Genomic DNA, 27558 nt, shown 5'->3' on the forward strand with positions numbered 1-27558 from the left:
GCACCAGCAACACAGACCAGCTGTCTGACCGCGGGGACCTCCTGTCGGAGGAGGAGCTGGACGCGTGACCCTGGGCGCGTGGCGGTGTCACGTGCTGGCCCCGGCGGCGGTGCTTGTGCTTGGCTGGCGCCCCACCCCGGAGCTCAGGCTGCAGGGCCGGAAGGCGCGGGGGCTGAGGCCGACTGGGGGCGGATGGCTCTGCTAGCTTACGAGTCTTTCTGGGTCTTTCTGAACGTACTCGTGAACAGCATCGAGGGAGTGGGCTCGGCTCCCTTTCTACCTCCCCTCTCCCCGCGCCCCCCTCCCCGCCCGGGTCTGATGGCACATATTTATTGTTCTGTGATCCCACCACAGTGGTTCTGGACGTATGAAGTGCTTGTGTTGGTGTAGCCAGTTCCCAGAACATTGAGCTCCTATACCCAGCAGTTTTTATTGTAAACCAGCTCTTTCCTGTTCTTGGGAAGCCTTAGTCCACGAGGCCACCCCCACTCCGGTAGCACTGGGCCAGGCTGCGCAGCTCCTGCAGGGCCTCGTCAGGTCCCCCTGCTCCACGCCGGCGGCCAGGAAGCTGGCCCAGCGCCGCACATCGAGCTTGGTGAGCTCTCTAGCCAGGTCTCCCAGGGTCCGGTTCAAGGACGAGGAGGAGGCAGAGGGCCCCAAGCACTGGGATGCTCTCCACGGGCTGTGGAGGGACACAAAAGGAGGCCTGAAAATGGCTTTTCTACCCTGGGCTCTGCCGCGCAGACCGGACGGGAGAGTGAAACTCACTGGATTGTGTGCCGTCCCCCTCGGTAAACCAGTGCTCCAGAGGAAGGCCACGTCCCTCAGGGGCCACCAAGTGAATAAAGGGATGTTTAACCGTGGGCTTGTCAAGAACCTTCATCTAGGAAGGGATACGGTAAACCTCTCCCATACCCTCACTGCCCACGTACCTGCCCCAGATGGGGGTCCATCCACAACCAAACCGTGCTGGCTGAGGCCTGGGGAGAAGAGCTGGGGGTACGGGGGAGCCACCATGCAGGGAGCCAGCAGCAAGTGGGCAGAGCTGTGGGGCGAGAGCAGAGGTGAGCGAGAAGTTGAAGGAGGTCTGGGCGCGGGGAGTGGGCATCGCACTGACCTCCTGACTGTGGGCTGCTGCTGTTGTAAATACTGGGCCAGGACGTCTTCCCCAGTGGCGCACGCGTGCAGCGGCGAGGGCAGAGGGGTCCCCGGGGCCAGCTGGCTGCCGGAACAGAGCCCAAACCACCATTAATCTGTGGACCAGGAACTAGGGATTTTCCTGTTTGTAGGCCATCAGCGGAAGCAGGACGCTGAGGGTCTTTTCTAAGGGGGGGAGGGGCAGAAGAAGGAAGAGTGGGGCGATGCCATCAGGATGTCCAGAGGTGTGTGCAAGACCAGGATGGGAGTCCGAAGTCCGACAGGCTCCCTGAACCTGCCCCCTCACCTGGCGTGGCACGCTCTGTCCAGACCCCTCAGCACCACCGACTGGGCGAAGCAGCACGTTCCAGAAGGGCTCCCACATGCAGACAGGGGGGTCCACGCGGCAGCCCCTCCCAGCTGCACCAGAGCGTCGGGAAGGGACTGGCCTGGGGCCAAGGGGAAGGGGATGGTGGCCGCTGTGGTCGCCACCTAAAGAGAAGGGAGAGATCAAGTAGCGGCTCTCTCTCCACTGCGACCGGCGCCTGTGCAGCGCTCCGTACCTTCTTCCCAGAGAAGTTCAGCATGTCTGCCAGGCGAGCCATGAAGACTGGCGAGGAACGGAGGCAGGGTACGGAGCAGTGACGGTGTCCAGGGCTGTGGCCAGGATGGCACCACAGTGGAAGGGCAGGGAGGGCTGTGAAGGTACAAGAAGGGCACTTAGCCTTCAGGGTCTGGAAAGCAGAGTGTGAAGGCAGAACCCTAATGGCAGAGACGTCCGGGCGCTTTGACAAAGGACAGTGTGCTCCAAAGGGGCCGTGTCACGGGTGAGTACAAGCGGAGGCGGTTCGAGAACAGGGCTGGTGGCAGAGAAAGGCTGGGGTGGGGGCTGCAGTCCCAACAGGAACCTCGAGCCTTACGTCATAGTGCAGGTGGGGAAGGTGACGGGTGGCTCCGGTCGCAGCCCCAGGCTCCCGCCCAAGGATAAGGGGCAGACCAGAGAGCTGGGGCGGACATGTGCACCAGGCCAACGCTGTGTTCAGCAGACGATAGATGTTTTTCAGGGGGTCCTGGGGGAAGGGAGAGTGACTGTTACGCAGTTTCTCCCTGGGTGGTCTCGCTCCACGCCCCAGGACTTTTTCCCCAAGTGTGTCCTCACCCCACGACTGTAGGGCCCAGGGAGCAGGCCCCAGGTTATTATTCCCCGCCCTGAGTACTCGTCTCGTAGCAACTCGGCGGCCTTGGCCACCTAGTCCAGAGAAGCCGTTGTTGCAGGTCACACAGGATCTGGAAGCCCTGGAAGGAGACGGTGATGGCAGACGGGGGCAGGCCGAGGTCCCTGCCTAGGCCCCCCCGCCTGGCCACACGGCTACCTGCAGGTGATCACACTCCTCCACGTAGAAGTGCAGCCTGTCCCTCCACGTCTTCCAGGCACCGGGGCTCCTTCAGGATGCTCTCGCCTTGGCCGAAAGCCTCTAGGCGACCTGCTTCCCTGCCGGACGTGACCACAACCAGGACTTGCAGGAGCCCCGACCCTCACCCCCCCCCCCCCCCCCCCCAGCCCTACAAGATCCCGTTTGCAGGGACAGCGGGGAAGGTGGCCTCAGGAGCCCCATCAACACCGGTGGGGATCCCATTTCTCGGTTCACACCCTTTGGGGCCCACGTACCCATCGTGGTTGTACTTCTGAATCATACAGATGCTCCGGGGGTGTAGATGGACCCGGAGGAAATCCGACCAGACTCTGATGCTGTCCTCTGTGGGGGTGAATGGTTTGGGGGCTGCAGCAGTGGTCAGCGGTGGGGACCTGAAGAAAAACGAAAGAAGTGTTCTTCCTGTTGCTGTTCTGCCCGGTTCCCTGCCCTGTAGTACCTGGTGGAAGTCTCACCTTTGCCACTGGGAATGGACTTGACCCTCCAGATCCCGTCACTACTCAACACTCCTGGGGAGGGGGAGGGGCAGAGAGAAATCTGCATTTAGTTCCAGGCAGTCTACAGGCAAAAGTTGACTGATTCTCTTGGATTCTGACCAAGTCTACAGCCTGCCTTCACCCAACAGTCACATTCTGTAGGAAAAAAAGTGCTGCTTCCCAAAATGCCATCCCAAGGTATTTTAAAATGATCAAAATCCTTTTTCTCTGCCCCAGTGGAGGCCACTCTAGCTCTAGCAGTAGAGGCCCTCACCTCTGCACTCAGAAGGTCCTGGAGGCCAGGGATTTGGGGACTAGAGTTCCTCCCTGTGTGTGGTAAGCTTTCCCTGCCTGGGGGGGAAAAACAAAAAAAAACGGAGAAGGATTTCAGTGACCGTTCCTCGCAGCTGTCCAGCTTCCTGTGCACATTCCCACTGCGAACGTCACCAGTACCCATGCTATTGCTGCATCCAGCTGTCTGTCCCTGTAGAGTCCGCCTTCTTGTTTTAGGGAGCTCAGGCTACCTGTACAAAAAGAACAGGCAGCGTCGGGTCCAGGCCTCGCTCCTCCCCGCCTCCGGCTAATCTGCCTGCCAGCCTGCTGCCACCGAGCTTTCGTGCACACGCTTGAGCCCGGCGAAACCCTCGTCTGGGAGAATCCAGATCTCCTCCATCCACAGCCTGGGCGTGAGCTGTGGCGGCCGTGGGAAGGGAGCACCGCGGGGTCCCACAAGAGGGCCACAGTCCACCGGGTCCCTGCGGCTGCTTGTCTCCGGTCCGCACGCCCGGGGGCTCCTGCGCGCTGGCCGACCCCCGGCCGCCGCCTCACCCTTAGATCCATGAGGATGAGTCTGGGCGTGTACGTCTCCTGGCCGTGGGGCGTCCGCCGGTCCGGTATAGGACGTCGGGACACAGCTCTCCCGGCGGTTCCTTGGCACCGGTCGGGGCGCACAGCGCAGCATCCTGGGGGTGCACAGGGGAAGGCCTGGCCTCAGCGGGGGCGGCTGGAGACCCCGAGCGGCCCCGCGGCGGCAGCGCCCGCAGGCCTCACCTGCTGGTTCCACCAGTGCGCCCCCACGAAGCCCGCAAAGTGGCCCAACTGCAGCGTGAGCACCTCCCGGGCCCCGCCCGCCATGCCGCCCGGCTCCGCTGGGTCGCGCAGGCGCGGCGGCCCACTCGCCGCTCGGGGCCGATTGGATCGTCGGCTTGTGGGCGGGGTCTCCGCCCCCGCGCAAGTACCGGTCCACACGTACGTCCTTTCCCGTAGGGCGAGCGATTCGTCGGGCTTCGGAAGCCCCGCCTCCACTCGGGCCAGGCCGGCGCGGGCCCAGCTCTCGCTGGGGGGCGGGGCCCGGCGCGGCCGGAAGTGGCCGGCGCGGGGGCCGGGCGTCTCGTGGCGCGCTGTGGGCGGGGCCTGGCGTCTCGCGTGGGTCCCGCCGGCGGCCGAGCGGAGGAGGCTGCGGTCGCTGCGTCGGCGTCGCCTCCCATAGTGCGGGCTGGCCTGACTGCCTGTCTGTCACGTCCCGTGAAGGAGGCGCCCTTGGCAGTGTTTTGCGTCTGCCTTTTGTTCGATGTCGTCTGAGAAACTCTCCCCCAACCTTGCGCGTACTTGCAGCTCCTCTCGTGGCCCCGCTGTGCGGGCGCGCCGCGGCCGAGGGGTGCCCTGAGGTCGCCCCAGCTGGCGGCTGGTGGGCGTGCGCCCGAGACCCCCCCCCCCCCCCCCCGTGCCGCTGTACCTGCACGCACTTCCGCGGGGCGCGCACCTGGAGTGGACGCGTTGGGTCGGAGTGGAGGCTGTCCTCGAGCTTGGTAAATAGCACAAACCTGTCTTCTCAAACTCTACCGGTGTGACCCTCCACCACCGGTGCGGGCGAGTTTTCAGTCGATGCACCGTTACCTTTAAAGATTGTAGTCCTCATCACGGGTTTTAACTGCTAACGAGGCCGAGAGCACTTTTTCGTACGTTTATCGGCCAGGTGGAGATCCATTTATGTGACGTGCATGTTCAAGTTTCTTGCCCGTCTTTCTTTGGATCGTCTTACTGATCTGTGGGAGTCAGTACTTGATTCGGGATACAAGCCGTTTGTCAGTTGTGTGTGTTGAAAGTATCTACTACGCCTCTGTTTGCTTTTTTCACTGCCTTAAAGGAAGTTTTTAGAAGAATAGAGTTTGTGTTTGCTTGCTTTTTAAAACATAGTCACATTCATGGACCTTTCAAATATTAATGCTTTTCATGTTATGTTCCGGGCTCTCGATCCTGTTCTGTTGGTCTGTTCCAATTTTCACGGGGTATTTAAACACCGTATTTTCAAAATGTCCCCAAGGAGATTTAAAAAAAAAAAAAAAAAGAGGGGAGAGTGTTAGGGGTGACAGAACAGCAGCTAGTAAATGTAGATGGAAGGATAGAATTTCGATTTAGATTGCAGGTATCAATGTAAGAACTTACTCAGACGAAGATCACAGTGGGTGGTAATTTGTCGGTCAACGGGAAGGTTTCAGATTTCAATGAAACATGCCACAGCTGAACTTAGGCTGTTGATCACATGGCGAGAGCGTATTTTTATGATGACGGATGTCAGAATTAACCAGGTGATCAAATTTAGCATCACCAGTAATGGAACCAACCGAAGTGATGTGATGTGTGGCCAGTGGAATACGTCACCCACCCGCTGTGCTCGCGAAAGCCTTTAACCTGTATCTGCAGGAACAATTAGACGAGTCCAGAATGTGGACAGTCTGTACAACTGGCCAGATGTCTTCAAAAATGTCAAATAACAACACCAACAAAACCCCAGAGCGTCTACTGAAGGTAACAGGACACTTAAGAGATATTCATTGTTAATGTAATTGTGAACATTGATTGGAATCCGAATTGGCAACGGGGGGTGGGGGGTGGGCGGGTAGCCATGAAGATGTTGGGATGACTGGAGAAATTTAAAAAAGCATAGTATTATTGAACATTATATTGATGATGGGTTTCTCTGGTGTGGTAATGGAATTTTGATTATATAGGAGAATATCCTATTCTTAGGAGAAATGTGATAAAAGACTAGTCTGCAATTTCCTTTCAAATGGTGACGCAAGTAAATAAATAGCCCAACGTGGGGGCTCGAACACACGAACCGTGAGATCATGACCTGAACAGAAGTCAGACGCTTAACCAACTGAGCCACCCAGGCGCCTCTCTTTTTTAATTTAATCAGTGGGATCTTTTCTGGAATGAAAATTTTAATTTCATGAAGTCTAGTTACCAAGTATTCTATGGACCGTATCTTTGGTGTTATATATAAGAAATTGTTGTCCCACGTAAGGTCATGAGCTTTTGTTCTCTTTTATTTATAATTTAAAAAAAAATTTTAATGTTTTACTTTTTTTTGAGAGACAGAGTATGAGCAGGGGAGGAGCAGAGAGAGAGAGGGGGACGGTGCAAGTGGGGGAAGAGCAGAGAGAGAGGGAGACACGGAATCCGAAGCAGGCTGCAGGCTCCAAGCTGTCAGCACAGAGCCCGACGTGGGGCTTGAACTCATGAACGGTGAACCTGAGCCAAAGTCGGACACCTAACCGACTGAGCCACCCAGGCGCCCCACTTTTCAGTGTTTTATAGTTTACTTCTTACACTTAGCCCCAGGATACATTTGAGTGTGTGTGTAAATCTGTGGTCCAAATCCATGATTTTGCTTGTCCATAACCAGCTATCCCAGCACAATCTTTTGGGGATTTTCCTCAATATATTGCCTTCACATCTTTGTTGAAAATCAGTTGACCGGAAACACGAGACTTCTGTCTGGACTCAGTGTTGTCTGTGGTTGTACCAGGACCGCGCTGTCATGTTACCGTAGCTTTAGATTATGTTTTGAAAAAAGGAAGAGTAAGTCTGCCCAGTTTGCTTATTTAAAAAATCATTTTGACTACTCCAGGTTTTTTTTTTTTTTTTTTTCTGTATGAACTTTAGGGTCAGTTGCCAATTTTTGCAAAAGAGCCTGCTGAAATTTTAATACTGATTGCACTTATCGGCCAGTCTGGGGAGAATTAACATCTTAACCCCACTGAGTTTTCCAACCTGTGAACACAGACCGTCTTTCCAGTTTAGATCCTCTTTAATTTCCCTCGGTAATAATTTATAGTTTTTGGTGTATAATTTTGCAGTTCCTCTGTTAAAATTGCCAATACTTTGTATTCCTGCTCTTTGAAATTACTTAATTGCAGTTTTATTTCATTGCTATAACAGAGACACAGAATTGGTTTTTGTGTATTCATCTTGTATTGTGGCCTTGCTGAACTTATATTAGATGTTTTGAGTCTAAGATTTTCTCTCTACAGGGCTGTCATCTGAAAATTAAGACAGTCTTACTTCTTACTTTCGAATCTGGACTCAATGCAATTGAGTGATTAAGAGAAGCCCTTCTAAGAGACTATGCGGCAGGCTTAGCAAGGAGCCAGTAGAAATCGGGGCATGAGGATCGAGTCTATAGTAGAAGGATCTTAAGAAAAAGAGGACTGGACGGGGTAGATTATGATAGAGGATTTGGAAAAAATTGAGTCTACATTTAGCAAATGACAGAAGGAACGATGGTAACTCTTCAGTAGGACCTGTGGTGGGACAGCCGTACAACTTCCTGTTCCACGTTCGTCAATGAAGATGAGGCCTATCGACGATGGCTTTAGCCACCCAGACATGGAAGCCGGGTTCCCAGCCTCATTTGCGGCTAAGGCTCGGGTCTGCCAGTGGGGTGCAGACGCCCCCTGGGAGGAGAGGAGCCGCGGCCTCTCAGTGGCAGAGGCCGGGGGCTGGGGGTTTACAGCAGTGGGGTGGCTCAGTTGGTGCAGCGTGGGGCTCTGGACACTGGATGTGTGAGTTCAAGCCCCACGCTGGGTGTAGAGTTTACTAAGAATAAAATCTTTAGGGGCGCCTGGGTGGCTCAGTCGGTTAAACGTCCAGCTTCAGCTCAGGTCATGATCTTGCGCTTCGTGGGTTTGAGTCCCATGTTGGGCTCTGTGCTGACAACGCAGAACCTGTCTGGGATTTTCTCTCTCAATAAACTTAAAAAAAAAAAAAAAAAAAAAGGCTTTAAAAAAAAGCCTTTTTTTTTTAAAGTTTAATTTATTTGTTTGAGGGGAGGGGCAGAGACAGAGAACCCAAGCAAGCTCCGCATTGTCAGCACAGAGCCCAAACGCGGGGCTTGAACCCACTAACCGTGAGATTGTGACCTGAGCCGAAATCAAAGTCGGACTTTTAACCGAATGAGCCACCCAGGTGCCCCAAAAGCCTTTTTGTGTAGAGTTTTAGGTCTAGGATTTGGTAACAGAAGTTGCTTCTAGAAAAGGGGAACGAGAGGAAGGAGGTTGGTTTCCCTGAGATCTATTTTTGTGGCTTGAACTGTAACGCACACAGGGCAACCACAGGAACAGGTGGACTGAGGCCCCTGGGTGACCCGGGCCGCAGCACAGCTCACTAGGGCCTCAGAAGCATTGGGAGAGAGGAGGCAGGGGTGGGGGTGGAGAGCAGGCCGGCACAAAGGACGAGAGGGGCTGGAGCGGGAAGTGATGGAGCGGATGGAGAGGCCGAGGGCTTTGAGCTCAGGGTAAGATAAACCTGGCCATGACCGTCCCCAGTGGGGGGGGGGGGGGGGTCAGTCAGGGTTCAGAGGGCAGAACCACACTAAAGGGGTTTGTCACAGGGCTTAGAGCCTTCCAGTGGTGGCGGCTGACCCCGCAGGCTTGTAGGGCACTCGCCTCGGAGTCTGGCTGCGCTGACCGAGGCTGGGTCGGGTGAGGCTCTGCTTCTGACGGAATCCTCGAGGAGGAGGGTCAGGCAGGGGAAGCCGGCTCTCCAGGGGAGACCGTCTCCCTCAAATCCAAGTCCCGAACGTAGCAGCTGCCATGTGTGAGGCCCCGTCCACATGCCGTGTGGTTCAGTCCTCACGGCCCCCTGACGGCGGGCGTTCTTGCCCTCAGACCAGGTGAAGCAGAGGTCAGGGGACACTGGCGAAGCAGATCGGCTGCGAGGCCCTAAGACCGCCAGGTAAGTGGCAGCCGGGACTCGAACCTTCTGACACCACCGGTGTGGGCAGGGGAGAGAATTCTGTGCCGAGGCTGATCTGAGTCACCGTTTCCTCCGGTCCCCTGAAGGTGGCTGTGTAGACAGAACCACTCTCCCACGCTCCCTCCTTACTCCACACCGTGTCCGGAACCTGCAGAAAGGGGCCTCGGTCAGGCTCCCGGGAGCAGGTGGTGGCAGCGTCAGTAAGAAGTGAGCAGTCGGTGTAGGTGCTTGTGGGGGAGGAGTTACGGTGTGAATCTCGGTCTCCTGAGCACATCAAGTCTGGAAATAGAACTCACGGAAATTTCTGTAGGGTCTGGTCTCTTCAGACTCCTAACAAGCAGAATTCAGGGAAATTCAATTTGGCCAAAGGAAGGCTCTTTCCATCTTAAAAATCTAACGCAACACTTAAGAAGGATCATTTATTTTTAGGACAGATCCATAATCACTTACAGTACGAAAACCACCCCTGATAAGCTCTCACGAGTTTCGGGAACAAGAGCACACCTTACTGCCACATGGTCACTTCACGGGGAGCCGCCTGCGGCACAGGGGCCTCTGTCCGTGGACCGTGTGGCCCCCCCACCCGACGGGGTCTGTGAAAGGAAACGTCCACTGTCGTCCGCGCGCGTCGTGACCGTGGCTCAAAGGTGGGCGCACAGCCGCTCCAGCTGTCCAGGGTTTGCGTACTCAGGAACAGAAGCTCCTTTTTCCCTTCTTCTGTGTGAGCTAAGGTGGGGGGCGGGGAGCAGACCACACAAGCTGGCAGTTGTCTCCTGCAGCACCGTTACCCCAAAAACTCTGTCGGCACCGGCCACGTGACACTCCCAAGGCCTCGCTTCCAGAGCCTTTCTCCCGGTAAGCGACCACCTTTTCTGTGTTTATTCCTCTGGCTCAGCATCTGCCTCCCTCTGAGCCAAGAACATCTGGCCTCTAGCACTTGTCAACCCTGCTGACCCCCTTAGAAATCTCCCCAGCCGTGCCCCCAGCCCGCCATGTGCAGGAGCTGCTCCACACCCTTCCCTCCCTTCCCGGATAACCCACCCCGACCACCTAGAGAGCGGTCAGCCTTTCGTCTCCCCCCCCCCCCCGCGCCCAGAGGGGGGGCGAGACCGAAACAGACGGCATTCGGCTGAATGCTTGCTGAATGCTTGCGTGCACACAGGGCAGGTAGAGCTGACAGCTCCCCCCGCCCTCCCCGGACGGCTGGCCTTGGCCTGGCCGCCTCTTTCCGCGAGCACCGGATTCTGGACCATGAGAATCTGGGGAGAGATGTCCTTGTTTTTTGTAAATTAACTGCCCCTCCCCCACCCCTCTCCACACCCTGCAGCCAGCCAGAGAGGGGTCAGGATAAAGGGAAAAAGGGAAGTACAAGTTACAGGTGCTGCCGAGGGAAGAAGAGGTCATGGCTCTGACTCAGTGGGACTCTGAACAATAAAACCCCGAAAAATTAACCTACCTTTCTCATGTTGGAGCCAACTGTTCTCAGAAATACTGAATACAACTTTCAAACTCCTTCGGGCCTGTAGTTGGAAACCAGGATGGGAATAAAGGGATCCAAGGCATCAATCCCTCCTGGAGAAGGAAAGGATGAAGACAGTGTCCGTTAAGTGACGAGCCGGAGGAGAGAGCAAATGCACTCGAACATGCGGACGGCAAGGTCTGTTTTCTTCCGCCCTCTGCTTGCTCACGGGCCGCCCGGCCCCTCACGGCCACTGGGCCGTATGCACAAGACAGGAGTCTTCTGCGTGCGGGGTTTACATGGATATTCAACATGTGGATATACGTACCTATTTAAAACATTTTTTTACGGTTTTGACTCCAGTAGTCAACAACCATTTGACCCCTCGTAAGTTCAAAATAGGAAACAAACTTGATAAGGATGCGGAAAAAGACCCAGTAGATGGAACGTGAACGGAAACAAGTAGATCAAACTGGATTCCAGATCTCAGGCCGAACACGGGCAGAGGAGGGACACTCCCCCAGCTTCCGAACAGAGCCCTGGCCCGGGGGCCCCGCAGCCGGACACGGCCACGCTGGGCAGACACTGGCCCCCAGTCTGCGGCTCCGTTCTCACAGAGTCCAGGGCGAGAGGTCACGCAGCTTACTCTGCCACCTCGGACTGCGCTGACACGTCCACGGGATGCGAGAGTGGCCTTCTTACTGCTGGAGGTGAGGGTTCCAGGTACGGGAAGGGGGAAGGGGTAAGGGGACGCTGTGATGCGAGCCCGTATCCGTGTGAACACATGGTTTTCTAACCAATGTTAGACAAGTATGGGTGTGTACAGACGGACACAGATATGAGTACAGTACACACGTGTGTGTCTGTTTTCACACTTCCTAGCAGCGATGCCCCAGCAACTATGAGCACACCTGGCACTCACATCTTGGTACCTAAGATCCAGTTCACGCTCAAGAGGTGGGGAATTTGGTTCCACCTCTTAAAGGGAGCATATTTTAAACACTTCTGTAGAGCAGGCGCCACACACGATGTTGGGCTTGAACCCACGACCCTGAGATCGAGTCGCACGCTCCACCACCTCAGCCAGCCAGGCGCCTCCCGGGCCGTGGTAAGTAAATAACCGTTCTCCTCGAACGTGAATCAGGGCTGCCTGGAGGAATGGCTAGGACGGGGGCATAGAAGGGACGAGATGAGTGTGGAACCTATTTCTTGCCAAGAAGTAAATCAGGGCCTGCAGACTGATGGGGGCATGTGCAGAGGGCACAGAAGCCACCCCGAAGGGGCTTTTCCAGGCCAGATCTGGGACAAATGAAGCACCCAAATCAATAATGACAGTAAAGGTTTGAAGCTCATGAAAGAGGAGCCTGTATGTCCGCCTGGAAAGAAAGGAGTGGGGAAGGAAAGTTCCTGGACGTGACAGAAAGCCAAGGGATCCGTGTAGAAGACACAAGAGAGCTAGAAAATACCATTTTGCAAATCTCTCCACTGGACTCTGGGGAGAATCACAAGTGGATGCTCAAACCAGTAAGGGAAGGCTTGAGGAGTAACAGGTATTTACCTAGTTTCAAAGTAGGTGTCCATTTATTCGTACTTGTTACACGAGGAAAATAGTAACTTTACTGCCGAGAACCCAGATGGACAGACAGCACCTTAGCCAAGTGTCCAACCTTCCCCCTGGAGTCACTGGGAGAACTGGGTCTCACAGGCGCCTCCCGATGCTGGATACCATAGAGACCCAGCCCTCCGGCTACCATTGCACATGATCAGGAGACAACACCAGCCAAGCCGTAAGATAACCCACAGTGGCCAGTACGCTTCAAACACACAGATCTAAATATTCAAAGACTGAAGCACTGTCCCCCCTTGAAGGAGATGACAGAGCAAGACCATCAAACGCACGATCCGGGGACTTTCTGTCTCTGTGAAGGATGTGGGGTGACTGGGAAAGTTAGAAGTCCTACAGATTAGGTAACAGCGTTCTGTCGATGCCAGTTTCCTGATTTTGACAGTTGTGCTGTGGTTCTATATTTAGAATGTCTCTGATTTTAGGAAATACGTGTTATTTAAGAAAAGAGGCATCGTGTCTCAGGTTACTGTCACATAATTCAGGGGAAAAATGGAGAAGAAGAAAGCAAATATGGTAAAGTGTTAGCGTTCAGGAATCTGGGTGAAGTCATACATGAATATGGTTGTTCTCCAAGTCTGTAATTATGTCCAAAAAGAAAAAGAGATCTCTTTTGACAAAGTGACTAAGGGGAACCAGATTTTCTAAAGATTGGACCTTTCCCAGCAGCTCCTGAGGCAGATAGGCCTTCCGTGGCTTGAAGAGGGATCCAGTCTGGCTCAAAGTCAACACGATGGTGCCTCCATGCTGAAAGAAAGGACAAAAAGCTGAATTAGAAAAAGGTGAAAAAGTGGGGCGCCTGCGTGGCTCAGCTGGTTAAGTGACGGACATCAGCTCAGGTCATGATCTCATTGTTCGTGGGTTGAGCCCAGGGTCGGGCTCTATGCTGACAGCTCCAAGCCTGGAGCCTGCTTCGGAATCTGTGTCTTTCTCTCTCTGTCTCTCAAATAAAGATGTTAAAAAATATTTTTAAAAAATGCAAAGAAGAAAAATGCATTTTATTTATTTTTTTAGAAGTTTAATTAGAGTGTGAGCATGCATGGGGGTGGGGCAGAGAGACGGGGAGAATCCCAAGCAGGCTCCACACCCCTTGCTCAGCCCCACGTGGCGCTCTATCCCATGAACCCTGAGATCACGACCTGAGCTGAAATCAAGAGTCGGACGCTTAACCAACTGAGCCACCCAGGCGCCCCAGAAAAGTGCATTTTAATTACCTGTCGATTTTTAGTACAGCTGAATGGCAACTAAGTAGGTTATCACTTCTGGTGTGGCGCTGACGGCAAACTGCTATGTGATCTTCAATTTATCAAAATCTTTTCCGAAGTTGGTAAGATATAAAACCACCCTGAACAACTGCAGAGTCAAAGTATGCCAGGATTTAAGTACAGTGGCTTGTATTCAAGGCGAGCAGGAAGATAGGAAACCAAATATCCAGATTTTATTTTATTTTATTTTTTTTAATTTTTTTTTTTTTCAACGTTTATTTATTTTTGGGACAGAGAGAGACAGAGCATGAACGGGCGAGGGGCAGAGAGAGAGGGAGACACAGAATCGGAAGCAGGCTCCAGGCTCTGAGCCATCAGCCCAGAGCCCAACGCGGGGCTCGAACTCACGGACCGCGAGATCGTGACCTGGCCGAAGTCGGACGCTCAACCGACTGCACCACCCAGGCGCCCCCAATATCCGATTTTAAACTTCGGCACTGCTAGGGCAATTAAGGAAGATACAAGAACTTTCTGGGTGTAAAATCGGAGCCGAAAACTATCAGGCGTCGCACATACTCACCCAGTCGTTTTTCACCATTTTCCTCAGGTTGTGCACGAGCGCAAGCTCCTCGGGGGCCACCTGCCGGGTCGGTGGGAAGGGGGGGGACGGGGCCGAGGTCAGTCCTTGGTCTGTGTGGGTGCCCGCCCGAGACCAAGGACTACAAAATCCTGCACTGCTCTGTGACCACGTTGCCTGCGGCCACGTGCCCCACTCTGCCAGGTTTCTGATTAAAACCTGTCAGCAAGGGAGAGAGCGGCCTGGGCCCACACCACCGCCTCCCTCGATGTTTCTGCTCTTGGCTGCAGAAGCATGGTCTGACCGCCTGCACACAGAAGCCATCACTCAGCCCCACTGAGGAGACAGAAGAGAAGGAAAAAAACTGACAAAACAGCTTCTGCTGTGCCGTGCCCTTCTAGACGCTCTCCCTTTTCAATGGACGGCGGACCCCTCTCCTAATTCAAATACTCCTAAGGCGAGGCGACATGCCGCCTGGGCTACAAGGCCAAGTCCCGGCCTCCGTGTGCCAGTGCCGGAGTCAGAGTAACCAGAGTAGAGAAACCCAGTTTTCCTACCAGGCTTTATCTTCTCTTTTCAGTGTGGTCTTTCCCCAGAGAGCGTTGACTCCATCCACTGCCACCAGGAGGCGAAACCCGCCCAAAGAACTCTGACCCTTGAGCTCTCTGAGAACAACCCCGACTGCATCCGTGGCGTTCTTCACCCGCATGATGCCCTGCAGGGGAGAGAGGTGGGGCTGGCGGTCCCAGAAGAGGCCTCCCCTGCTGTGACAGAGGACAGGGCGGCCGCTGTCTTGTTTCATACCTGTTCCACCACCTCTCCCAGAGGGCTGCCTTTCTCCGTGCTCTCTCGCTTATTCCAGACATACTTCTCTTGAACTTTTATCTAAAAGCAAACAAAAACCAAAAAAGGCCACTTAGCCTAAAGATGAACCCATCTGTACCTGAGAAGGGAGGAAGGTAAGGTTGTTTACAGTCGGGTTTAATCTATTTTTCTTTCCTTCTTTTTTTGAAAAGTAGGCTTGATGCCCAGCACAGGGCTTGAACTCAGGACCCTGAGATCAAGACCTGAGCTCAGATCAAGGGTTGGAGGCTTAACCGACCAAGCCACCCAGGCGTCCCTATATTTTAAGCCCTGTAAGAGACTTCAGTATGGAAGGGAATGCTTTCTAGCCCTTTTCTGCCTAAAGCTTAAAACCAAAACCCACAAGGGATTCTGACCAAAAAGGTCTGGGATGAGGCCTTGGTATCCACATTTATAACAAGCTCCGAAGAGACTCTGATTTACAACCAGAGTTGAAAACTCTTGGCCTAGAGATTGTATCCGAGAATCACTAGAGCAAAGAACCATTTTACCAATACATTTCTGGTTTCAAGAAAGACCTCATCTGGAGAAACTTATGTAGCTGAAAATGTGCTTTAGAGAATTTGAGGCTGTAGCTTTGGAAAAGTCAATGAATCCATCTGGACTGCACGGGGACAGCTCATGGCGCTTCTTTATTTCACACAGACGAGCAAGTTTCAGGTTGTGAGCTGCCAATAGAACATATGAAAGAAATACAGAATGGCATAGCGATCCCAGCTACAATGCTAGTTTTCCATAGTCCATTCTTTGCACGGAAATGCTCAAGACACGAAGAAGATAAAGTCTATTGAAAGACTGTCCGCATTGGGGCGCCTGGGTGGCTCAGTTGGTTAAGCATCCGACCTTGGCTTGGCTCACAATCTCACGGTTCAGGGGTTCGAGCCCCACTTTGGGCTCTGTGCTGGGAGCCTGGAGCCTGCTCTGTGCTGGGAGCCTGGAGCCTGGAGTCTCCCTCTTTCCTTTCCTCTCTCCTACTTGCACTCTGTCTCTCTCTCTCTCTCAAAAATAAACAATAAAAAAAATTAGGGGTGCCTGGGTGGCTCAGTTGGTAAATGTCCAACTTCAGCTCAGGTCATAATCTCATGGCTCATGGGTTCGACCCTCACATAGGGCTGTGCTGACAGCTCAGAGCCTGGAGCCTGCTTTAGATTCTCTCTCTCAAATAAGTACACTGAAAAATAAAACAATAAAATAAAGACTGTCCGGCATCAAGCTTCTGGGAATCTGGTCACCTGACTCAAGAAACGCTCATTTGTAGTTTTGAAATTCTTCAGCCAGATGGAAGCTTCTGCAGGTTGGTCCAAACGCTGCTTGTTGTAGGTGGAGGGCAGAAGACTCCGGCAGCTCTTCACCCAGAGATGAGCTGGAAACAAACACACGTGGAAACAAAGCAGGCAGGAGCTGACTGTATTCAACTCAAAATCCTCTCTGCCTCTTTCAGTTGTGGGAAATGGCTTTAGCTTCCCGTATACAGTTGACCATCTGTGAATGACTTCTGACCCCCAAAACTTAACTACTAATTGCCTACTGCTGACCAGAAGCCTTCCTGATAACACAGTGTCGATTAACAAACATTTTGGATACCATATGCGTTACAAACTGTATTCTCACAGTGAAACAAGCTGGAGAAAAGAAAATGTGACTAAGAGAATCATAAGAGAAAGTACATCTACAAGACACTATTTACTCCAAGAAATCTGTGTGTAAGTGGACCAGCACAGTTTAAACCGTGTTGTTAAGAACCCACTGCATATTTCTTGAAGTCTCCTTGCTTCAAAGGGTCACTTTTGGGCTGGCCCTTGTGAGATCAGACCTTCTGGTTACAGTCTGGACACGAGGCACACCACGTGGACGAAAGGTCACTGTAGCTTCCTGGCAGTTTTTAAACGTAGTTAGAAAACACGGGTGCTCACACAACACCAAATAAAACGTGGGGTGTATGCAAAGGAAGAGAGTTCTAAGACCCATGCTGACGACTCTGGAATGCTGATGAACAGCCCGTGTCAGAGTTCCCCCGGCTAATCAGAACTGCTCACTGAAGGCAACAGAGCCTGTGCTGACCTCGAAGGAGGGAGCTTACGGTCTTGGGCGCTACATCAAAGTGAGGACTGCTGGGCCAGAATGCTCCATTCTTACTTCAGAAGTTTCCAGGAAGCTTCCACTGAACCTCCTGGTGCTACGCTGACCTCACCATGCACCCCACTTGTGGCCACCATGAGGTCATGACCGAGCAGCTCACACTGGCCTGCATCGGGAGCAGAGGCCTCTTCGGAGCCCCCGTGGGCCCCCCGGGCCCCATCCGACCACCTCAACAGTGAGGAAAGGAAGTTCTTACCATCCGGAACGTGCAGGATCAGCCAGTCCTGCTTTGCACAGAAATGAATAACATGGCAAAGACTGAGGGTTTTTCCTGTCCCTTTCTCCCCATCTAAAGCACCTGTGGTTAAAGAAAATGTCATTGGAAGGACACTTCTGTCAACAAACAGCACTTTCTGAGAGGGAGAACACGAGCAGGGGAGAGGCAGAGAGAGGGAGACACAGAATCCGAAGCAGGCTCCAGGCTCCGAGCTGTCGGCACAGAGCCCGACGCGCGGCCCGAACTCACGAACCGCGAGATCACGACCTGAGCCGGAGTCGGACGCTTAACCGACTGAGCCATCCAGGTGCCCCCCAAATAGCACTTTTTGATTTCCTCTTTCCCCCCGTTGGCCCAAGACAGCTCGGGCAGGCCGGAAAGGATACAGAGAACATACCGCACAGCAGGGTGGGCAAAATTGGTGTTTTTCAGGTAATGCAGAAGCTCCAGGGCTGGCTTCCTTACCATCAGACAAGCTTCACTGAACGTTTTCACCTAATGGATGAAGAAGAGGAGGGGGCATGGGGTGTGCGACACACTGAGCCTGATGCAGCAGCCAGAGCATCCAAGTGCCTAGTTTTCATTTAGTCACTGAAGAGATGGTTGCTATTGAATTTGAAAATCTACCCATATAATTTGGCTAAATCTGAAACACACTGTCCCACACCAGTAACACAATAGTCACCTTCTGATTATTTCTATTAATGAAGCAGATACTACATCATTAGTTGAAATCTACAAACGTCTGTAGATATCTTGTAACACAGCTGTGTATACCAGTTAGGATTAATAAAAGTATTATAAAAGAATGTAAAGTCCTTAACAAAGTGTCTGACACATGGTAAGTATTTAACGAACGTTTTATTTTATTTTTTTTAATGTTTCTATTTAAGAGAGAAAGAGCGGGCGTGCAAGTAGAGGGGCAGAGAGAGAGGGAGACACAGACTCCGAAGCAGGCCCCGGGCTCCCAGCCGGCAGCACAGAGCCCGGATGTGGGGCTTGAATTCACGAACTATAAGATCATGACCTGAGCCGAAGTCAGACGCTAAACCGAGCCACCCAGGTGCTTCTAAATGTTAATTGTTTTAAATCTATTTTTAGCTAATTCTTATTACTGGAACCATCTGGACATTTCTCTGGAAATATATACGTGACAGCTCAGGAGCAGGTGTGACCAGCTGCTGCCCCGCCCATGCTGGACACACCGGCACACAGACATGCCAGAGCACTGACACAGAAAGTTCCGTCCCTGCTTGTCTCTGGTCACCAGGAGTACTTCCGTGGAAAAATCTGGGAAGCACAGGTGTGCGTGACACCACTGTGCACATAAAGTATTCAACAATGTCTGCTGACAAGAACAAATATCTAACAAGAACTACTCACAAGTGTATCAGATAAGGATTAAAATTGCGTTGGTGTTTTCTGAAGAAATCCTAACCACGCAATTGGACCGGAGAAGGACTTGACGGGCAAGTTCAAACTTAACGGAAAGCGAAACCTTCAAGAACACGATACAGACATTAAAACAGCAATGCCATATTAGGCAATATGACAGAACTACAATGGTGAGGGGGTTGGCCTTCACATAAATGGCAATTATGGAAAGAACGTAGGAGTAATTCTCTGCAGAGCACTGGTGGTCACGCTGGTCTGGAAGCAACCGGAGACGATTAGCGCTGGGCCCTCACGGCCCTCCAGCTAGAGGCCTCCCGGCAAAGGTCTTTAAACGGTTCAAGTGCCATTACAGACCACTTCTTCTGGCTGTGCCCTAGTTCCACATTTAAGAGTTTTGATGCCAAGGCTGTTTGTGGCCTAGAATGAGCTCCCTTAGTAGTGTCTCGTCTCCTCTCTTGAAACAAAGCACACAGAGGGAAGCCGTCCTCTGGCTCCTGAGCTAAAATCACCTGCACCATCAAGCCTGCTTTTTCAGAAAGGAACGATTTCTGAGGCTGAAAGTAATTCAGCGGGATTAGTCCAAAGGACCAGTTACGCCAACAAACCACGCCTGCAGTTAATCATGAATTCTTTCAGTGTCTGCAAAGCAACCCAAGATTACATCTTTGGGTTGAAGTTACAACCTCGAAACTACATTTTCTGAAAACCCAGGAGAATGAAGAACAATAATGCGTCTATTCCAAGTATCACTTCTGCTTGGCTCTACATCATGATTTTGTTTTCTAGAGCATGGCGGTCATTTTCGTGGTGTTTTGCTAAGACAGATTTTAAATTTATTATAGTTATTTGAACGCCGAAGTCTCTAGAAATCTGTTAGGTGGGTAACACGAAAGCAGTGCGACAGGTTTATCTAAGAACATTTTTGCCTGCCTCCGATGATTAACCACAAATAAACGCTGACTTAAAATAACGATAGTCACAGCACTATTCACAAAAGATAGTCAATAGCTGAATTCATCTGTTTTAGATTCAAATTCCATCTTTTATAGTTTTCTACCCATTTAATCCCACCCTCCGCCACCGGCAGCTCCCTCTCCCTCCCCTCCTGAGCACCTGCATGGAAAAGCGAGGAGGCAGGCTGTGGGGGAACAGGGTCCTCATGTCCTGGAGGGGGATGTTGTAGTGGAGACCTTCATGCTGCTCCCCATGCCTGGCCTGCAGAACAAAAAATGCAGACAGGTGTGAACGGGGCCAGAGACAAAGTGACACTTAAATGGAAAGGGCCCACTAGACCATACTAGGGAAACTTCATCTCTCAGGGCTAGGAACGAGCTCTTTTCATTTCTTCTTCTTTTTTTTGAATAAAAAAATCTTTTTCAGTTTCTGAAATAGAGATTTATTTTTGAGATACACTGAGCGGGAGCAGGGGAGGGGTAGAGAGAGGGAGACAATCCCAAACAGGCCTGCGAGCTGTCAGCGCAGGGCCTGATGTGGGGCTTGAACGCACGAACTGCGAGATCATACCCTGAGCTGAAATCAAGAGTTGGACGCTTAGCTGACTGAGCCACCTGGAAGCCTCTAAAATTGTTTTTAGTGTTTGAGAGAGAGAGACAGTGTGAGGAGGGGAGGGGCAGAGAGAGAGGGAGACACAGAATCCGAAGCAGGCTCCAGGCTCCAAGCTGTCAGCACGGAGCCCGACGCGGGGCTTGAACTCAACGAACCGTGAGGTCATGACCTGGGCCAGTGGACGCTTAACCGACTGAGCCCCCCCACGCACCCCACTGTCTTTCATCTCTTAGCTTAGACAAAAAGTGCTGGCTGGCTGTTGTCCTCAAATCCACAGCGTGTATATAAAGCTGCTCTCGGCCTAAATGACGAAGCCAGTTGCTCGGCAACATACACCCTACATGTGGAGGTAAGAGACAATTCTTGCCATCTGGATTCTTCTGTGCTGGGTATGGAGATGTTCCAGTCACGTGACAAGATCATCTGCATACCGCTGTTTCCATAGAAACTCCAGAGGAATTGGAGATAAAGGGACTACAGTTACAGGGAGAGCTCAAAAACACTTCAGTGACTTCATTCACTTATTCAGTTTATTTTCTGCTTTTGAAAGTAGGTGAATGCTAGAGACATACACAAAACACCCTACTGAGACGGTGTCTCGGGTGACGAGTTCTTCCCCACCCCGTCCACGTGCGCAGCGTGTGTTAAGGTGGGGAGACTCCGGGGGCAGGCCAGGTACAAAAAAGGAGAAGAAAAGCTATTGGTTCCCTTCACATGGAAGCACAGAGCACACGACTAATGGCATTTATGAGAGGCCACGAACGCCGGGGAAAGGGACAAATCAGCATCCGGCCTGAGGGGCCTGTGCCAGAAAATGCAACCCTGGGTACTGCTGGGTACAAACACACTGTGTTCTTCTCAGCGCATCAAGTTAGTGCTCCCTCCAGATACTAGGAAGTCCACTCAGGAAGGTGGAAAATAGCACCAGACAGACTAATGGGAAAACTGAGTTCTGTACGTGCCCTACTATGTGATCTTGGGCAAGCAAGTTGATTTCTTTCGGACTCTCCATACCGGGGTCGGTAAACTATGGCTGCGTACCCATTTTTGTGAATAAAGTTTTATTGGCACACAGCCACACCCACTCGTCTATGGCACACCTAAGCAGTTGTGACCGAGACCACTTTGGCTCATAAGCCTGAAATACTACCTTGTCCGTAAGGCCATGTCTGCCGACCCACCGCACAGCAAGATCGACAACTACCAGCTTAAGTATTCACGCAGTACATGTACTGCGTACCCGCCTTATGCCGGCCAAATCCTGGGCACGAGCAGGCCTCTGTGGCAGGGATTAAGCCAGAACAGGTGTGGACTGGCCCAGCCGAGTGTTAGGTTACCAGAGCCCGTGACGGGGAAGAGGCGCTCTGGGCCGCGGAACGCGCTCTTGAGTGACCGCATGAAGACCTGCCTGGTCTCTCCCGCTTTCGGTTTTCCCGATACACAGAACGATAGAGACACAAATTGCAAGACTTGAAAATCCACATACGCGCCAGCAACTCACCGGGTCCTTCTCACTGGTGCGGGAAACTGCTCTGGGACTATCATCTGGGGCCTGGTTGTCCAGGGGAGCGGCAAGGCTTTGGGGGGCCTGGGACCCCGCGTGCAAAAGTCGTCCAGGGTCCAACTAGAAAAGAAACCGTTTCCATGTTGTAAAGTTAATGCCTGCTACAAAACTGAGGTTTCGAGCCATGTCCGCAACAGGGAAACTGTGGTACACGTTTTAGTTTTACGTCAAAAGAACGCTTATTTTCATAATTCTCAAAGTCCAAGCCCGTTACTCATACTCGGACTCTGTTGAGGCTCATGTTGTGGGGACAGGGCCCTGTCCCACATGGAAGCGGACAAATCCGGAGACCGTTCAGGAGCACAGCACGGCCAAGGCCGGCCGGGGGCAGGGTGCCCTCGTCCACGGCCACGGCCGGGACCGCCCCCTTCTCATCCGCCCAGTAATCGGGGTTGCCTCTGTCATTGACGGGGTTAGTGCAGCGTTCCCAGGCGAGGGGTATTATCCCACTCTCGGCAGCAGTTCTCTTGCCAGCCGTGCCCTGGAACCATCTCTGGTTAAGGATGTATGATGAGGAATGAAGGAATCCGCTCTGCGGGCAACTTCGCACACGGCTCACGGACACCCCCAAACTGAGGAGAGGTCAGGCTGGGGGGGGGGTGATATTCCAGAGACAGATCTGAGCAAATGCTGACTGGAGAACCCTCCCCAAAACTGAGCTTAAGGGTAACAGGCCTTAGTAGGAATGAAAAGATTCACTGTAGGGCTGGAAAATGGAGTTTACGCAGCAAGAGACTAGAAGGGTAGGCTGAAGTCCCCCCCCCCCCCCCCCCCGTGGCCGTGATCAGCACGCAGACGCTTTGAGTCTTAATTCGACATGGGCAGGGCACCAGCCATGCTTTCTGATTAGCTGCAGGTTAAACATTTTCGTTGGGAGGACAGATCTTTGGGACTACGAAAGACAAAGAGGCAATTTAGAGGCAAAAATACCAGCTAGAAAGCTGTCGGGGAACCCAAATGAGTACACTTTTATGAGGTGGCACAAAATAATCGTTCCAGCCTTAAACTCAGCGTGCCGAGATGGCGCCTTCACCCCACACGACCGCTTCCCACACGGCACTTGCCTGCAAACCATCTTGGAGATGCAGCGGTGGCAAGAGCCAAACAAAACACGTAACGACACAAACAGCATCGTGTGGTGTTAAGCCAATGAGAATTCAGGGTCGGCTACATCAGCACAGCAACCTGAATAATACGCCCTGGTATTGGTACTACCCAGTTTTCTCAATTCTAACCGGAGACAAAGCACAAGGTCTCTAAGAGGAGCAAACAGAAAATTAAAGCTATTCAAGGGCCACAAGGTGGTGGTATTTCTACAAGAATCCTATGATTTTTTTTTTTTTTTTTTTTTTAGTTAACTGCTTTTTGCAGCAAATTAAAACCTAGCAAAATGGATTCCTTACTCCTTACAATGTTATACACGGCACCGCCCAGTGTCGTGTTTGCAGGGAAAACAATCTCTGCATGTTCCAGAATGAACATCATGCGGTTCCTGAGCAGAACAACATTCGGTTTTTGAGAGAGAGCACGCACGAGCAGGGGAGGGGGGCAGATGGAGAGAGAGAGAATCCCAAGCAGGCTCCATGCTCGGCCCGGAGCCTGACACGGGGCTCGATCCCACAGCCCTTGGGCCATGACTCCAGCAGAAATCAAGAGTCGGACGCTCAACCGACTGAGCCACACAGACGCCCCTGATCAAGGTTACTTTAAATCAATCTACAAAAAGCGCAGAATTCCACTCACTGACTTCTCACTGCAGTCTAGCCTCAGGTCTTTCTTGTCCGCCACTGAGGAAGAACAAATTTTACCCTTTAATGTGATTAGCTGAGGCCACAATCCATCCCTCTGAGCCTTGGTTTTGTGTTTTTCATTTTATTTTCTAACGATGGGTTATTTTACCTGCACACATTTCATCACGAACCCCTGGGAAAAGGAGTCCTACGGAAAGAAGGGCTCCCCCTTGGGACCATCTAGGCTGTAATTAAAAGGGCGGATGGAAGCGTGGAGCCCTCCTGGCCTGGCTCGCACCCATCAGCACTCGGGTCCGGGGGCTCCCTGGGGGCCCCGTTGATCCCGCCCGGGTGTCCCAGCACCACCCCGCAGCCTCCGTTTATTCGTGACTCCGCCACCGGGCCCTGAGCTCCCGGAGAGCACGGGCCATGACCTGCGGCGCGGCACAACGCTTGAGGCCACGGGCTTTGCAGCTGACGGACCAGGGATCTGGTCTGGGCTCCACAGCTTCACACAGTGTCACCTGAAGCAACTTACTTAGCCTTTCTAACCCTCAATTTCTGCATCTGTGAAGCAACAATATTCTCTCCGTCCCGGGCCAGCCATGAAGATCGCAAGAAATAAAGCACTTAGCACAGTGCCTGGCACATGACAAATGCCCAACACGGCATTAACCATCGATGGTGAAATGAGTCCCCTTAGAGTCCTGTGCACTTGCCCCATGGCAGGTACTGAGAAAATATGTGCTCAATAAATGAAAGAATGGAGGAAGGTGACATAATGGTCTTTTTTATATATGATTCATTGATTTATGGTTTATGGTTTATTCAACAATCAGATGCTGAAAGTCTAAATAAGCAACTTACTTATTTTTGTTATAAGTGACTCCATCTTGGGCCCTTTTAAAAATATATTTATTTTGAGAGAAAGAGTGGGAGTGGGGGAGAGGCGGAAGAGGAGTGGGAGAGGGAGAGAGGGGAGGAGGGGGGAAGAGAAAGTGGGGGGAGAGAGATGGAAGGAGGGAGGGAGAACCTCAGGCAGGCTCCACACCCAGTACAGAATCTGACATGGGGCTCAATCTCATGAATGGGGAGATCATGACCTGAACCGAAATCAAGAGTCAGATGCTCAACCAAATGAGCCACCCAGGCGCCCAGCAACTTGTTTTTCATAATCATTAATCCAGGTAGACAATAATAAAAGTTAATAAAGAACCGCAACCAAGCTTATTTATCTGTATTTTTTTAATGTTAATTCTCCAACCACAGGGTGAATTCTGGAACACCGCCGTTCTGCTGAGACCGGTTACCTGCGGAGTGGCAGGGCGGCCTGCAGCGAAGCGCGTGGCAGAGGAAAGGAATTGTGGCTGCTCTCCGAGCGTCAGCTTGGACACCGAAGCGCTGGCTGGCCGAAGCTCTCCAGAGGACTTCGTTCTGGACACAACGAACCCGTCTCGAAATGAGAAACCCACCCACAGACAGTCTGCACAGAGCTCGCGGTTCAGTCAGGACTCACCCGCCGGGCCCCGGACACGAGCCTTGACGTCCTGGTCAGCATCACCGCTGCGATCTGAAACACAGTGGAAAGGGAAAAGTCACCTGGGTGATGGATCCGTACCTAGAATATGTACAGAAAGGGCAGAAGACACAGAAAACTTTTCAAAGGAAAACAAATGGCTACTAAACTCACGGAAAGATTTTCATCCTCATTACAAATCGGGAAATGTAAGCAAAACCAGCACAGAGAGCTGCCATTCAGTCAGCATGCTGGGAAAAAGGAGGACAAGAGTGAGTGTCACAGAGGCTGTGAAGCCCTGGGGACACACTGTCACCGGGAGCACAGATACAATTATCTTCGTTCATTCATTCATTGGGGAATATACATATACGTGGTGACACTGGGAGACAGAGGAGGGGAAAGGATCAGCACATTGGGAATAATGCTGACTCCTGGGCGGAGGTGAAGGGCAGGACTGTGCAAAGCACAGAGAATGGGAATGATCTACTTCTAATCTGGATAATGGGGACAGGAGTTCTGTTTTACTATTTTTGTATCTTGTGTTTTTTTGTATTCAATTGTATGTTGAAAATATCTCAGAAAAATAACCCTAATCTCTTGGGAGCTGAAAGATGTTTAAAATACTTATACGCAACTCTTCATATAACGTAATTAAATCGAATCTCCAGGTAACACTTCGCTTCCTTTTGGCTAATAATTTTCACCTTTCTTCCAGCCAAAATCTTTGAAGCCACAGCAGTGCTCCAGTCATCCAACCGAGACAGAGCACCTGCTGTGTGTCAGGCCCCGTGAATAAGCTGACCCGGGGCGGGGGGGGCGGGGGGGGGGGCTTCCCAGGAAAGAGACGAGTTTCAAGTCTACCGTTTAATAAAGATGCCAATGCATTCTTTAATTCAGTCATTCAAAAAACATGTGATGTGCTGCCACACGCCCACGCGGCGCACAACGCACTGTGACGAACCATACGGGCACGGTCCCTACTGACTTGGGTCCCTTTTACCCGTGGCGTTCCAGGGCTCCTGGGCCGTGTCTGAAAACCAGAGGTCGATATGGCAGCAGTTCCCAAAAGGAGTTTGGGTGAATGCTCACTAGTCAGAAAATGCACCGATGCTCTTATGGCTGAGAAATCGGAGAAAAGCTGAACAGCTCTTAATTTCTTGAATAATTACAACACGTATTAGCATATTTCACATTTCAAGTCTTTGAGAAAAACTAGGTAAAGGTATTTCATTTTAACCCAAATTCACTTGGTCTTCGAACCTTAGTATTTTGTTGTTGCAAATTACTAGTATCACTGTCCTGGATGCTGGTGGAGTGAGGCTGTGACCAAGCACCCAGGCCTGAAGACGAAGTTCTGTTTACGCCACAGGCAGAGGGGAGGCGCCCCCTGTTCCCTGCACCCTGTCTGTTCTGAACCCTGCCTCACCCGGCCCCACACCCCGCCCACCTGCTGCCGGCCAGGACCCCACAGAGAGGGGCGAAAGGGCAGGCCCCGGGCTGCTGTCCCCAGAGAGGCCTGCTCACCTGCTGGCCTCTGAGCAGCCGTCCAGGAACCTGGATTGCAGGAGAGTCCCCAGCATCCCCAGAAACGGTAAGAGTGGCTCACCATGTCTACAGTATTTATAGAAACAGCCCGCGTGGTTTAGGCTGAATACCTGCTTTCCTTCTGGGAGTCTGTTATTTCAGTAATGCTAAGAAAATAAGGGCTACATGACCCCAAGTTCCAGGCACTGTGAATCTAATCAGTGTCCCTGGCCGGCAACATCTCACGCCGTTGTCACACCTTGTTGCGGAAGTAACTGTGCCCTGTGTGATTCTACTGGGAAAGGACTCCGGGAGGCTGCGCCTGGTTTCCTCCACTTTGCCCGGCGTCCTTTCCCTTTGCTCATCCAGTGCTGTATCCTTTCGCCGCCATAACTCGTAGCGGTAAGTACTACTATGTGCTGACTCTGAAGTCCTCCTAGAGAATTGGAAACTGGGAGGGGTTTGGCAACTACGACCACCCAGCATCCATCACCCCCTAACAACTGACCACCACCCGGTACCCAACACCACCCAGTGCCACCTCTGACCAGCTCAATTTTCTTAACCTCAACTCTCCTCGATCTTCCCCTAAACTACCTCAGCTGTCCGCCTCTCGCACCACCTTCCCCCATCCGTGCCAGCTAACCTCCATGCCAATTCTAACCTTCCACAGCAGCTCATTCCCAGCCCTAAGCCCTCTGCTCAACCTCGACTTTCTCTACTCCAAAACCACTTAGGATCCCAACATGACTCCAACAATGTCTGGCCCACGCCACCTGCTTCCCCAATCTTCCCAATGTGTCCCGGTACAACCACCAATAAGGGACAGCTGTGGGTTGCAGCTTTGGAGGGGGGCTGGGTCCCGGAGAGAAAGGAGCAGATGACATGGTCCTGAGGTCAATTCTTCCCCTACGTGTGCCTATGGCCATTGGGGCCATTAGTCTGACCATGATTTAGACAGTACGGGAAATGCTGGTCAGGAAAATGTGACCAGCTCTCTATACCAGGACACTGTCATCTTGTATCCATATTACAACAATTGGTCTACCAGCTTCTAGCCATGAACTTCTCCAATCCATTTTTTCCA

The 27558-nt window shown here is 52.2% G+C and overlaps 3 protein-coding genes across 3 annotated transcripts in view; 1 reads left to right on the plus strand and 2 right to left on the minus strand.

The window, feature by feature from the left end:
* GON4L (gon-4 like) overlaps nt 1–863 on the plus strand; it is a 72752-nt gene extending 71889 nt beyond the window's left edge. The window contains 1 exon segment of the mRNA XM_030303274.1: nt 1–863. Coding sequence (XP_030159134.1) covers nt 1–68 — 68 coding nt within the window. The 3' untranslated portion in view covers nt 69–863.
* MSTO1 (misato mitochondrial distribution and morphology regulator 1) lies at nt 216–4217 on the minus strand. Its single transcript, XM_030303362.1, is given in 24 exon segments — nt 216–534; nt 537–645; nt 647–682; nt 922–1045; nt 1118–1222; nt 1445–1629; nt 1701–1763; nt 1766–1834; nt 2058–2071; nt 2074–2145; nt 2148–2168; nt 2171–2207; nt 2297–2383; nt 2385–2408; nt 2410–2433; nt 2511–2552; nt 2554–2629; nt 2807–2944; nt 3010–3079; nt 3321–3397; nt 3489–3566; nt 3870–3930; nt 3933–4008; nt 4097–4217. Coding segments are annotated over 24 exon segments (1740 nt in total). The 5' UTR covers nt 4181–4217; the 3' UTR covers nt 216–466.
* A 5276-nt stretch (nt 4218–9493) lies between these two features.
* DAP3 (death associated protein 3) lies at nt 9494–25681 on the minus strand. Its single transcript, XM_030302080.1, is given in 19 exon segments — nt 9494–9773; nt 9776–9814; nt 10545–10573; nt 10575–10609; nt 10611–10660; nt 10959–11157; nt 12727–12918; nt 13957–14016; nt 14090–14095; nt 14516–14668; nt 14758–14838; nt 16050–16180; nt 17153–17245; nt 17560–17668; nt 19682–19783; nt 21636–21758; nt 24945–24998; nt 25119–25149; nt 25151–25681. Coding segments are annotated over 19 exon segments (1575 nt in total). The 5' UTR covers nt 25195–25681; the 3' UTR covers nt 9494–9729.
* Nucleotides 25682–27558: the final 1877 nt, after the last annotated feature.

The sequence above is a fragment of the Lynx canadensis genome, chromosome F1 (assembly GCF_007474595.2).
Source record: "Lynx canadensis isolate LIC74 chromosome F1, mLynCan4.pri.v2, whole genome shotgun sequence".
Classification (NCBI taxonomy): domain Eukaryota; kingdom Metazoa; phylum Chordata; class Mammalia; order Carnivora; family Felidae; genus Lynx; species Lynx canadensis.